We start from the raw sequence: 14,208 nt of genomic DNA, 5'->3' as shown, positions 1-14,208 counted from the left end.
TGGCCTACTGGAAGCTCATTTATTCAACTCTTGGACATAACTCACTTTCAGTGTGTAGGCACAGTTGCAAACAATGAGGGTTTGCATCGAATTATGGAAGTAAACACTGAATGAACACAACGCCGAAAATGCACATGCATTTGTCCAAAAAAGGAGTATGAATAGTTGGCATACTCTCTCCAATGATACACTCAGCCAACCACTGTATTGTACACCTGAAATCTGTGAAACAACAAAATACAGCTTCAATATGTTGGGTAAGTTTAATTTACACACTTTTAAATTTCCCTCTCTTTCTGAATCTGAATATATGTTAAGTAAAATAAAATGGGAAAAGCAAAAAAAAGGGGGAGAGGAGCACCATGGAAAGAGTTCAGAATTCTATCTCAGTCTAAGCCTATGTAAACACTATCGCCTTATAAACACTAGAAGGATGCTACTGCGGAGAACACACACAATTCCGAAACATACATGGATATGAACTAAGTTGGGTATTGAAATGCAAAACCATATGCCCCGCAGCCCAACAACAGACATAACATTTCCTAGATATAACACTCTGTACTACTTTGATACTCTTAGAGAGTAATTCCTATGCCAAAGCCACACTGCATGTACATACAACGATGGCATGTAAATTTCATGGCATGAAATATGCTCAAAATATGGATTGTAAAAACTAATGGCTGCATTGGTAGATATTGTATAGCCTGTTCCATACATGACAGCATACATGGGTTCTCCTAACTGTATATATTCTGCAGACTCAGTTATACACTGACCAAGTAATTGCTAATCAGGTTCAACTAAAAACAGAAGAATGTGCATGATCTGTGGAAAATCACACATAGAAATAGGAAAGTCACAGAAACAGGAAGGAGGTGATGGGAACATGTAGTTGCACATTATAGGAAAGACACCACATGGAGGGCAGGCACGTATAAGGATACCTGGCGCCTGGTTAGCAACAGCAAAAGCCTGCTTGCCAAAAATATATGTACAATGGGAGATAAACATATCATACAGGTCTTCAATATTTTAAACTGTTAAATTACAATTACAGGTGGTCCCTGAGTTACAAACATACAAATTACAAACTACTCACAGTTAAGAATGGAGGTAAGACAACATGATGTGAAAGAAATCTACCCCTAGGAAGGAATAATTCATTCCTGAAAGAGGTATTATGGGGGAAAGGTGTCTCAGCTGAAGCTTTTATCACAAATACTTGTTTCCACAACAAGCCAATTTTTTCAAAATCCAATTATCACAGGACAGAAAGTGAGGTGAAATCTTCCGAACAGGGGCAGAGACAACAAAACAAACTTCCAAAGGGTGTCAACTTTTCCCTATGCTATCCAAAGCTAAATATATGCATATATTTGGCTGAAGTTACACTTTTAAAAAGTACCTGTTCTGACTTACAAACAAAGCCAACTTAAGAACAAGCCTATCTTGTCCATAACTTGGGGACTGCTTGCACAGGCAACACACAGTTTCATATAGTTTGCCTTGCAATATAAACATGCAACTTAATAATAAATGCAGGACACAGTATTTTATGAAGCTTCTGGTTTTTGATGATCTGTAGATTGGTTTCATCCTTGGCCACACTAGCTGGGAGATTCTTGGAGCAAAAAAAAAGTAAATTAGCCAAGGTAAAGAATTGCCACGATGACCTGCTATGCTCCCTGCCCTTTCTCCTCCGTATCTGAAGCTAGACATATGATGCAAAACACATTAAAATATGTATAATATATACAAGTTGTAGAACTCTGTTTCTCTGGAAATAAAATTTGAATATTCTCCAAACTATTTTTCTTTTAAAAAATATAGACTCTACACAGTTCCAGCAACATACCACTCTTAGGCCCCTTCTACACAGTCATAACCAAGAATATCAAGGCAGAAAATCCCACATTATCTGAGTATGGACTCAAATAACCCAGTTCAAAGTAGATATTTTGGGATTTTCTTCCCTGGTCTTCTAGTATATATGGCTGTGTGGAAGGGCCCTGAGGCAGAAATCCCACATATGTCTCTTCTAATTTTTGGCAATAAAAATTCAAACATACATATATACATACATGGTTTCTGCTGGGGTTTTGTTCCAGAACCCCTATGCATACCAAGATAGATAGATAGACAGATAGACACACAGACTCCCAATTACTAGGGGGGAAAGCCATCTGAATAAGACTTACACTCTTGCTTTCCCAGGATGTTCTGGCCTGCTGTAAGCCCATTTCTTCTACTCTTGGCAGTAACTCACTTTCAGTGAGTAGCCATGGAGCCCTTCCACACAGTCATATAACCCATAACATCAAGGAAGAAAATCCCACAATATCTGTTTTGAACTGGGTTATCTGAGTCCACAGTGCCATATATCCCAGTTCAAAGTGGGACCTTATTCAGCTGTGTGGAAGGGGGCCATGCATGAAATTATACCAAAAAGCCTTACATGTATTATGCATGTAATACTGTGTATAAATGCCTGCACAGTGAGAGTATAACTAAACCATGACAGGGAGTACATAAGGCTTGGGTACTTGTGTGCTGGAGCAAAATGACATTTAAGAGATAAGGGATACACAATCTACAGATTCCTAGTATCTATGGGAGACAAAGCATGCACACTGAATATCACTGCCTTGCACCCTAACAGAATCAGAACAGCAGCAAACCTGTGGTGGACTGCGATGGGGGAGGATGAAAACCAAGAAAAACACAGCATAGATTGGAGACATGAATAAGAAGTAATCTGGTCAAATAGTCTTCGCTCACTCAGGAAAAGCAATGGATGTTATACACTTGTCAGCATTCAGGAGAAGAGGCGCAAAGCCAGTCCACTCTACTATCCTGTCACCAGCTATCCAGTTTTTGCTTTCTCAAATCTGACTTGTAAACACTCAACTACTTGCCTGTGGTTCCTAAGGATCGCCTCCAGGCAACCAGGCTACAAAGCTTTTGTAAATGTGAAAATATGTTTTTCTTAGGACACTAGTGTGCCTGCAAATATAAAACATTTGCAATCTGCTGGTTAATACAAATGCTGTTGACTAGTAACATTTTATAGGCTTATTTCCAAGGCTAATTCAAAGCCATTTGCTGACACAGCCACTGCTACAGTATCAACCTACCCCACAGCCAATGTTTATGAGCAGTGCTAGGCCTCAAGCTCACACAGAAGATATGCCTTCTGACCTGGAAGCCCTCCTTCCCTATCAAAGATAGATAAAGTCTTACTGGAGGGGGACAAGTGCCGGAACAGAGATGTGGCAAGATGTGCACACTTACATGCTTTCTTCCTACTTATTTTAACAAAATTTCTAATACAGGCAGAATGTCTGAATATTATGCACCACAAAAGCACACCTGCACTTTCAAAAGGAACCAAAGGGATTTCAGTTTAACTTTAAAGTGATACGCCTTTATCACACACAACACACACTTTTGAAGGCAGTAAATAAACAGAAGGGGAAGGAGAAATGATAAAGTAGGTTTTAATTATCCACTAGGCCTAGAATTCTCCAACTTCTATCCTACTAACTTTGACCCTCCAGAAAGCATCAAACAACTTTTCAAAGTTCTTCAAATATAACTGGACTACAATAAAGATTGAGCATCCCTTGGCAGTCTATGTTCGAGGGGTAGAGTGAATGAGGAAAGGATGCTTTGGGAGGGAAAGCTGAAGAGTCATTGTGAGTCCCTATATTGGGAGAAACATGGGATGAAAATTAAATGAATAAATAAACCAATGCCTGTAAATACTTCGCAAAGGATGAAAAAGGAGTGTGTAGCCTCCTGTCTTTCTTCCTACGTGCTTACATTCTTATGTTTATAGTGAAGATGACAGTGTTCAAGTGGTCTCGTTTTAATTTCTTGGCCTATCTGAAACACAAGGATAAGTCTAAAATTAGGTCTTTCACAGTTACCCCCTCATGAGCTCTAGTAAAGAACCATTAGAGTGGCCTATGACTTGCCCCATTTATATATATACAGACTCCTGGCCTTAGATGCCTATTACAGTAAAACTCAAGTGCCTTTTCTGCAAAAGAAAACCATGTGCTTCCAGGTAACTTCATCATCTTGAGTCTAGACTCTTCCATGCTTCTGTGGTTGTGTGTCTATATGTACTTAGCTGCTTTGAGTCTCCTTGTGGAGAGAAAAAGTGGGGCATAAATAAACATAAACATAACAATATATTCCAAGATCCTTGCAAATACCTGAAACTACAAATAATAGCACACCCTAAATTTTGACTATTCTTGAGTGGGAAACATACCATAGAATCACGTTAGAGGATTTAGAGAGGTCCACAAACACTTCTCGAAGAGAATATTTTTTTTTGGAGGCTGGATAAGTGAAACTGTGACTATAAAATCCACGGAGAAGGGTAATTCTATATATGCTTCTAATTGCCCATCAACTTATGGCAACCCTATTAATTTCATGGAGTTTTTGTTAAGCACAGAATATGCAAGACATTTTTGTTACTTCGTCTCTCTAAAATATAGATTACAATACCTAATGGTTTTGGTTTTTGTTTTTTTTGGCAATATCCCTCTCAAGTATTAACCAGAGTTGAACCTGTTAGTTTCCAAGATCATATCAGATTTTATCCCTTTAGGTTATTTACACTGGTTTTGTAGTTACTTCAGGGTAAATCTGCTACACAGATCCTACGGAAACAAAGGCCAAAAGTAGTATCCTTTCATTTAAACACACATGTGCTGCCCCAAAATGTACAACGCTTGCACATCAAAAATACCACCACTTTAAGGACCCTTCCACACAGCTGAATAAAACCCCACATTTTCTGCTTTGAACTGGAATATATGGGAGTGTGAACTCAGATAACCCAGTTCAAAGCAGATATTGTGGGATTTTCTGCCATGATATTCTGAGTTATATGACTGTGTGGAAGGGCCCTAAGAATGTGCCAACCAGACCACAAATCGCTCATGTGTTAATACATAGGTATTGAAGCACTTAAAATGTATATAAATCAATGCATGGTGAGCACATGCATGGCCAGCATCATGTTCAAATCAAACTCAGATTAATGCCTTTCTATCCATATAACAAGCACAAATTATTGGTACAAGAACTGCTTGTCAACACAAACGTACAGCTATGAAAGAGGGAGGCCAGAGTAATTTTTATATTACGTCTAGGGAAAAGAATAAAATGTATGCAGAAGGAATGCAGTGCAATATTCTATTTTTGTTTCCCATCACCTATACAAGACCACATCAAGACAGGGAAGGGGAATGAAGAAGAAATCAAATACTTAGTGATAAAATATGTAATTTTGGATAGTGCCGAAAATGGCAAGAGCACTTTCCTGCATTCTTCAGAACTGAGATGGGAAACGTGGGGCCCTCCAGATGTTGTGGGACTGCAACTCCCAAACAAAATCACTGCCAGCCAGTCTGAAGGAAGATAAAGCCCAACAACATCTGGTAGGCCACAAGCCAGAGTTCAAGTAAGATGACATATTCAGGATATTCAGCTTATAGTTCATATAGGGAAGGAAAGAACAGGAGCTAGTAGTTTGTGAGATCTGGGCTTTCAAGAAGAGATCAAGATTTAAATATTAAAGCAGAAGTCCAAATGTGTGTGAAGTTCTGAAATACCTGAGTTGTTTAAAAAGGGAAGCAACAAAGCAATTAATTTTGAGGCATTACTTATTTTCTGGGAAAGTACCTGTGTGTTTTTACATTAATAAACAAAACCTGCTTGGCTACAAAAATAGCCAACATGCTTCCTCCTTTTCAGATAGGACAGATCTGTAATTAGTGCAACTTCCATCCCTTTCTAATTTTCTTTTCCTAATATTTGAAAGAAGCACCTCACAGGAAGAGACCACCAAAGAGGTTCAAGTATGAAACCAAGAAGTAACCACCCTGGTTCACTAGGCCAACTACTATAGGACTCTTGTGCTCTCACCTTTTGTGCTTTTCCTGAATTGATGGCCTTCCAGGCATAAACCACATCAACCACAGAGGGTAAGTCTCCCAATTTACAAGCACAGTTTATAAAGAAAGTCGCAAGGCCTGCAGGCCTGCTTCTGTGTCTAATTTCACAAGGAGCGTGATGGGAATCACTAGGGTTCCCCAAGACCTGTATTTCCACAGGAGCATCATTACTGCCACCACAACCACTTCAATAACAAAAATTTACCCTATAGACTGCAAACTCCAAAACAAATGCCCACATGAACACACAAAAAGTAACTATGTGCACAAGTTGTACTGTAGGTCAGACAGGGAGCCTGCCCCCTTGCTATAAGCCCTTCCCCATTTTATGAAAGAGGGAAAAACACAGGCCCTGCTCAAGACTTCCATCTCTTGTACTGCCAGGTATAATCACACCATGAATGGTGAAATTGGAGGGGGGAGGTCCTCAAGTGCAAATATTTAATATATTTGGTGAAAGGAGGAGGTCTGTCGCTTCCAATTTCGAATGGAGAGGGGCATGGTCCAAAATAGTGCTGAGTATTCCCTGCAGAGCTTTCAAGGAAATGCAATCAAATTGTCCTTCTTTCCTTGGCAAGAGAAAGGGCCCCATCTCTTGGGCACCTCATGCATGCACCTCAGCATTGGAGAGAGAAAGCCCAAAGTTTTCCATGTAAACATATGTATTTCTGTGTGTGCGTGTCTGACTCTTCACCTTCACCCCATGAATGGTGAAATTGAGAACAAAGGTCCTCAAATGCACAGGTATTTTATATATATGGGGAGAGGGAGATTCTGTGCCCTCCCATTCTGAAGGGGGAGGGGAATGTCCCCAAAAGAGTGCTGACTATTACAGTGCAATGCTCCCAACACCAGAGTACAGAGCAGGGACATCTTTGCTTGCAACAAAACACAATCATATTGCCCTTTCTTCCTCCACAGGAGAAAGGGTCCTCATGCATGCACCCTGGGATGCAAAAGGCCCTTCCACACATCAGTATGAAATACCGTATTATCTGCTTTGAACTGGGCTATATGGCAGATAAGCCAGTTCAAAGCAGATATTGTGGATTTTCTGCCTTGATATTCTGAGTTATATGGCTGCGTGGAAGGACCCAAAGAGGAATCCCAAAAGCCTATACACTTGTGTGTTGATCTGTGTGCTTGAGGGCCCTTTCATAAACTGGATAAAATCCACATTGAACTGAATTATATGGCAGTGTGGACTTGGGGGCCCTTCCACACTGCCCTATATCCCAGGATTTGATCCCAAGTTCTGTGGTTATACAACAACAACAACAACTACTACTACTACTAATAATAATAATAATAATAATAATACTTTATTTGTAACCCACCCTATCTCCCCAAGATTATCCCAGATTATTTAGCAGTCCAGACTCATATAATCCAGGTTAAAGCAGAAAACCTGGGATCAGATCCTGGGGTATATGATCTGCCTGGAAGGGTCCTCAGATAACCCAGGCCCCTTGCACACAGCTGAATAAAGTCCCACTATATCTGCTTTGAATTGGAATATATGTCACTGTGGACTCAGATAACCAAATTCAAAGCAGATATTGTGGGATTTTCTGCCTTGAAATTCTGAGGGGCTTTCCAGGCAGGCCCTATATCCCAGGATCTGATCCCAGGTTTTCTGTTTATCCCAGATTATCTGACAGTGCGGACTCATATAATCCAGGTTAAAGCAGAAAACCTGGGATCATATCCTGGGATATAGGATCTGTCTGGAAGGGCCCTAGGCTGCATGGAAGGGACCCCTAGTTCAAAACAGATATTGTGGATTATCTGCCTTGTTATTCTGGGGGCACTTCCACACAGCCCTATATCCCAGAATATCAAGGCAAAAAATCCCACAATATCTGCTTTGAACAGGAATATATGGCAGTGTGGACTCAAGATTATCTCTTTCCACATAGCTGAATAAAATCCCATATTTTCTGCTTTGAATTGGAATATATGACAGTGTGGCCTCAGATAACCCGGGGCCCTTCCACACAGCCATATAACCCAGAACATCAAGGCAAAAACCTCACAATATCTGCTTTGAACTGAGCCCCCACTGCCATTTATTTCAAAGCCCTTCCATACAGCCCTATCCCAGAATATCAAGGCAGAAAACCCCACATTATCAGAGTGTGGACTCATGTAATCCAGTTCAAAGCAGATATTGTGGGATTTGCCTTGATATTATGGGATATAGGGCTGTGTGGAAGGGCCCTCAATTCAAAGCAGGTAATGTGGGATTATGTTCAGATGTGTGGAAGGGGGCCCAGAATAACAAGGCAGGATTTCCCACAATAACTGCTTTGAACTGGAATATATGGTAGTGTGAACTCAGATAACCCAGGGATCTTCCACACAGACATATAACCCAGAATATCAAGGCGGAAAATCCCACAATATCTGCTTTGAATTGGGTTATCTGAGTCCACACTGCCATAGATCCCAGTTCAAAGTGGATAATGTGGGATTTTATTCAGCTGTGTGGAAGGGGCCTTAGTTGAAAACAAATATTGTGGATTTTCTGCCTTGATATTTTGGGTTATAGGGCTGTGTGGAAGGGCCCTGGGTCATAAGGGTGTGTGATAGGGCCCTTAGATAATCCAGTTCAAAACAGATATCGTGGGATTTTCTGCCTTGGTATTTTGTGTTATAGGGCTGTGTGGAAGGGCCCTGAAATAACCCAGTTCAAAGTAGATAATGTGGGATTTTCTGCCTTGATATTATGGAATATAGTGCTGTGTGGAAGGGCCCTGAGATAACTCAGTTCAAAGTAGATAATGTGGGAATTTCTACCTTGATATTATGGGATATAGGGCTGTGTGGAAGGGCCCTGAGATAACCCAGTTCAAAAGTGGATAATGTGGGAATTTCTGCTTTGATATTCTGGAATATAGGGCTATGTGTAAGGGCCCTGAGATAACCCAGTTCAAAAGTAGTCAATGTGGGAATGTCTGTCTTGATATTATGGGATGTAGGGCTATGTGTAAGGGCCCTGAGATAACCCAGTTCAAAAGTAGACAATGTGGGAATTTCTACCTCGATATTATGGGATACAGGGCTGTGCGGAAGAGCCCTGAGATAACCCAGTTCAAAAGTAGATATTGTGGGATTTTCTGCCTTGATATTTTGGGATATAGGGCTGTGCGGAAGAGCCCTGAGATAACTCAGTTCAAAAGTGGATAATGTGGGATTTTCTGCCTTGATATTTTGGGATACAGGGCTGTGTGGAAGGGCCCTGAGATAAGCCAGTTCAAAAGTAGACAATGTGGGAATTTCTGCCTTGATATTCTGGGATATAGGGCTGTGTGGAAGGGCCCTGAAATAGCCCAATTCAAAGCAGATATTGTGGGAATTTCTGCCTTGATATTATGGGATATAGGGCTGTGTGGAAGGGTCCTGAGATAACCCAGTCCAAAGGAGATATTGTGGGATTTTCTGCCTTGATGTTATGGGATATAGGGCTATGTGGAAGGGCCCTGTGATAACCCTGTTCAGAGTAGATAATGTGGGAATTCCTTCCTTGATATTCTGGGTTACAGGGCTGTGTGGAAGGGCCCTGAGATAACCCAGTTCAAAGCAGATATTGTGGGATTTTTTGCCTTAATATTCTGGGATATAGGGCTGTATAGAAGGGCCCTGGGTTATAGGACTGTGTGGAAGGGCCCTGAGCTAACCCAGTCCAAAGTAGATAATGTGGGATTTTCTGCCTTAATATTCTGGGATATAGGGCTGTGTGGAAGGACCCTGACTCTTCACCTGCACAAAATCAAAACACTTTCTCCATGCAGAGATTGCTGTGCATGGAAAGAAAAGGGGGGGGGGTGTCAGAGAAGAAAAGGAGCCTCCTCAGCCCCTCTTCCTGCCCCCCCTGCCCTTTGTACACACATTTCCCCCCTCCCCCCTTCCCCTTTCTCCCCCCTCCCTTGGTCCTGCTCTGCCTCATCTGGCCCCCCATTCCACTGCATGGCCTGGCCTGGAGGCGCTCCCAGAGGCCTCCTTTCTCTCTCTCTCTCTCTCTTCCCCCCCCCCCCTTAGATAACCCTCCACTTGCAACCCTCCACTGCAAAATAATAATAATAAAATCAAGCCATGCCCTGGGGCTCCTTCCTCCCCCTCCTAATCCTCCTCTTTCTCCCCCCGCCACTTTCCTTAGGCCCCAAAGCAGAGAGAGAGAGAGAGAAGAGGCCTGCTTGGAATAAAGGGTGATCCGGGTGAAGGGGAGCCCAATCTCTCCATTCCCTCCTCCTCCTGCTGCTGCTTCTCCCCGGCGGGCTGGTGTGAGGGAGGGAAGGAGGGAGGCCTGACCTGGCCTTGGCCGAGCGCTCGTAGCTCCATCCCGGGCCGGCGGCCAGCGGATCCCCGAAGCCGGCGCTGGTGTAGTTCCTATCCATGGGGAGGCCAGCCTGGGCGCCCGGGCCCGCCTCGCCGCGGCTGGGGCAACGGCGGTCGATGGGGAGGAGAGAGGCGAGGGAGGGAGGGAAGGAAGGAAGGAGGAGGGAGGGAAGGAAGGAAGGAAGGAGAAGAAGGGAGGAAGGGAGGGAAAGAGGAGGAGGAGGGGGTCCCTCTCTCTCCCTCTCTCTCTCCTCCTCCTCCTGCTCTTCCTCCTCCCTGGCTGGCTGGCTCCTTCCCCTTTCCTTCCTCTCTCTCTCTCTCCCTGCCTAGGCCTCGGCTCAAGCCTCGGGCTGGCGCTGAGGGCGAGGCGGGCCAGGGAGGAGGCGGAGGCGGCGGCAGCAGCGGTGGCGGAGAGCCTCTGGGAGGCGGCTCATGGTGCAGCCATGTTCGCTGGGCGTCTGTCTGCGCTCCGCTCCGCTTCCTCCCACAATCCCGTGCTTGGCCAGAGGAGGAGGAGGAGGGAGCAGGAGGAGGAGGAGGAGGGAAGGAGAGAGAGAGAGAGACACACACACACACACACACACACACACAGAGATGGATGGATGGATGGAGAGATTGATGGAGAGATGGATGGGGGAAGGAAATGGAGCAGGAAGGAGGAAGCTGCCTGGGAGAAAGGAGGCAGGAAGCACTGCTGAATGAAACCCCACATTTTCTGCTTTGGACTAGGATATATATTGCAGTGTAGACTCAGAACACAACCCTCTATCCCAGAATATTCAGGCAGAAAATCACACAATATTTTGATTGAACTGGGTTGTCTTAGTCCACACTCAGAGAATGTGGGATTTTCTGCCTGAATATTCTGGGTTTTATATGGCTGTGTGGAAGGGCCCAGGGAGAGTGGGCCCTATATCCCAGGACCTGATTCCAGACATCTCCAGCACATCCCTTGTTTGGGTATCAGCCAGCACGTCAACGACTTAAATCAAGAAATAGTTTGATGAACTCTTTGATGAGTCTAATTGGTCTCTGCCTCCTGGCAAAGACCCCTAAATTTTAGCTCTTCCACACTTCCACACAGCCTGATATCCCAAAATATCAAGGCCGAAAATTCCACAATACCTTTAAACTGGATTATCTGAGTCCAAACTCAGATATTGTGGGATTTTCTGCCTTGATATTCTGGGATATAGGGCTGCGTGGAAGGGCCCACAGGTAACTCTTTTAAAAGCAGATATTGTGGGATTTCCTGCCTTGATATTCTGGGATATAGGGCTGCGTGGAAGGCTCCTCGATGAGCCTCAGGGCCCTTCCACACAGTTGTATAACCCGGAACATCAAGGCAGAAAATCTCACCATATCTGCTTTGAACTGTGTTATCTGAGTCCACATTTATATTCTGGGATATAGGGTTGTTTGGAAGGACCCCAGATAACCCAGTTCAAAGCAGATATTGTGGGAATTTCTGCCTTGATATTCTGGAACCCCTTCCACACAGCCGAATAAAATCCCACATTATTTGCTTTGAACTGGAATATATGACAGTGAGGACACAAATAACCTGGTTCAAAGCAGATATTGTGGGATTGTCTGCCTTGTTATTCTGGGTTATATGGCTGTGTGAAAGGGTGCAGACATAGTGGGCCCTTCCAGTTAGGCCCTATATCCCAAGAACTGATCCTAGATCTTCTGCTTTAAACTGGTTTATCTCAGGGTGTCCCACATCTATATAAATAAAAATGTAATGTTCGTTTGTGGGATTAACATAACTCAAAAATAACTTGGCGAATTGACACCAAATCTGGACACAATACACCTGTCAGGCCAACAAGTGACCATCACTCATAAAAACACTGAAAACATAGCAGAAGAGACTTAAAAAGACAAAAAATAAAAATACATTACAACGCATGTATACATTAATATACACGCACACAACACATATACACAGACTGTCCCACAGCAACGCGTGGCAGGGGATGGCTAGTAGCCTTATATCCCAGAATATCAAGGCAGGAAATCCCACAATATCTGCTTTGAGCTGGGTTATCTGAGTCCACATTCAGACAACATGGGATTTTCTGCTTTGATATTCTGAGATATAGGACTTGTCTGCACTGCCATATAATCTGGGATAAACAGAAAACCTGGGGTCAGATCCTGGAATATAGGGCCTGTCTGGAAGGGCCCAGAGAAAGGAGAATACAAGCTGAGGGCCCTTCCACACAACCCTATATCTCAGGATATCAAGGCAAGAAATCCCACATTATCTGTGTGTGGACTCAGATAACTTAGTTCAAAGCAGATATTGTGGGATTTTCTGCCTTGATATTCTAGGTTATATGACTGTGTGGAAGGACCCTGAGTATCAGATAAGGCTTGTCTCAAATGCTTGGGAGAAGAGGAGTCAGGCAAGAGAGAGAGGGAAAAAAGCAGAATATTATGTTTCATATGTATCTGTGTAGCTTGAATGTAATTTTATATCATGTCTTAGATGGGCAAAAGAGAGGAAAATAATGCTTTGGAGAAGGGAGGGAAAAAGAAGAGAAAAAAAGAGAATACAGGCGGAGCCTTTCCTTATCAGAAAAGGCTTACCCCAAATTCTTGGGAGAAAGGAATCAGGCAAGAGAGAGAAAGCATAATATCACATTTCATATACATCTTTGTAGCTTGAAGGTAATTTTATATCATGTTTTGGATGGGCAAAAGCGAGAGGGAAAAATGCTTGGGAGAAAGGAGTCAGGCGAGAGAGGAAGAGAAAGAAGAATATAAACCCAAATGCTTGGGACCAGAAGTGTTTCAGATTTGCATATACACAATGAGATATCTTAAATAGGGGGCCAAATCTAAACATGAAATTAATGTTATGTTTCATAAGTAGTTTCATAGATAACGTAGAATACCTGCTTTGATAATCTGGATTATATGGTAGTATAGAAGAGGCCTAAATGTTTTTGGTTGTGTGAATGCTCTTTCCAGCAGGTTACAACAGAAACAATATGTTACGTCTAAGTAGACAGTTTGGAGACCTGTCTTAGTATAGCAACGGTCCATTTCACATTGGACCTTCTTTGGTGCAAGTGTACAAAGAGTGCGTTGGAATATTTGCATGGATACATGTGGCTATTTACTTTTATCATGGACACGTGTTTACAAGGCTGTGAATATCAGATGCTATAGTGTATTGTCGAAGGCTTTCATGGCTGGAATCACTGGGTTGCTGTGAGTTTTCCAGGCTGTATAGCCATGTTCTAGAAGCATTCTTTCCTGACATTTCACCGACATCTATGGCAGGCATCCTCAGAGGTTGTGAGGTCTGTTGGAAACTAAGCACGTGGGATTTATATATCTGTGGAATGTCCAAGGTGGGAGAAAGAACACTTGTCTGTTGGAGTCAAGTGTAAATGTTGCAGTTGGCCACCTTGATTAGCATTGAATGGCCTTGCAGCTTCAAAGCCTGGCTGCTTCCTGCCGGGGGTCCTTTGTTGGGAGGTATTATTTATTTATTTATTATTTAGTAGGAGCATCTCTATCCCGTCTTCCTCGCCTCTGAAGAGGAACTCAGGACAGCTATCAGAAAGCACCATTTGGTGCCAAACAATACACAGCATAATATATATTAAAAACTGTTATAAATACATTAAGTATTAGCTGGCCTTGATTGATTCCTGTCTGGAATTGCATCATTTACACTTGATTCAAACAGGCAATATTCTTTCTCCTACCCTGGACAGTTTACAGATATATAAACCTCACTTGCCTATTTCTAACAGACCTCACAACCTCTGAGGATGCCTGCCATAGATGTGGGCGAAACGTCAGGAGAGATTGCTTCAGGAACATGGCCATGCAGCCTGGAAAACTGACAGAAACCCAGATTCTATAG

The 14,208-nt window shown here is 42.9% G+C and overlaps 1 protein-coding gene across 1 annotated transcript in view; it reads right to left on the bottom strand.

The window, feature by feature from the left end:
- The window catches only part of PRR12 (proline rich 12), a 56,231-nt gene extending 45,419 nt beyond the window's left edge, over window positions 1-10,812 (bottom strand). Inside the window, exon 1 of the mRNA XM_060780771.2 lies at window positions 10,293-10,812. Coding sequence (XP_060636754.2) covers window positions 10,293-10,378 — 86 coding nt within the window. The 5' untranslated portion in view covers window positions 10,379-10,812. The remainder of the gene's footprint in view (window positions 1-10,292) is intronic.
- Between the last annotated feature and the right edge of the window lie 3,396 nt (window positions 10,813-14,208).

The sequence above is a fragment of the Anolis sagrei genome, chromosome 6 (assembly GCF_037176765.1).
Source record: "Anolis sagrei isolate rAnoSag1 chromosome 6, rAnoSag1.mat, whole genome shotgun sequence".
Taxonomy (NCBI): domain Eukaryota; kingdom Metazoa; phylum Chordata; class Lepidosauria; order Squamata; family Dactyloidae; genus Anolis; species Anolis sagrei.
Note: the sequence above shows the minus strand (reverse complement) of the source record. Positions and strands in the feature narration are given on the sequence as shown.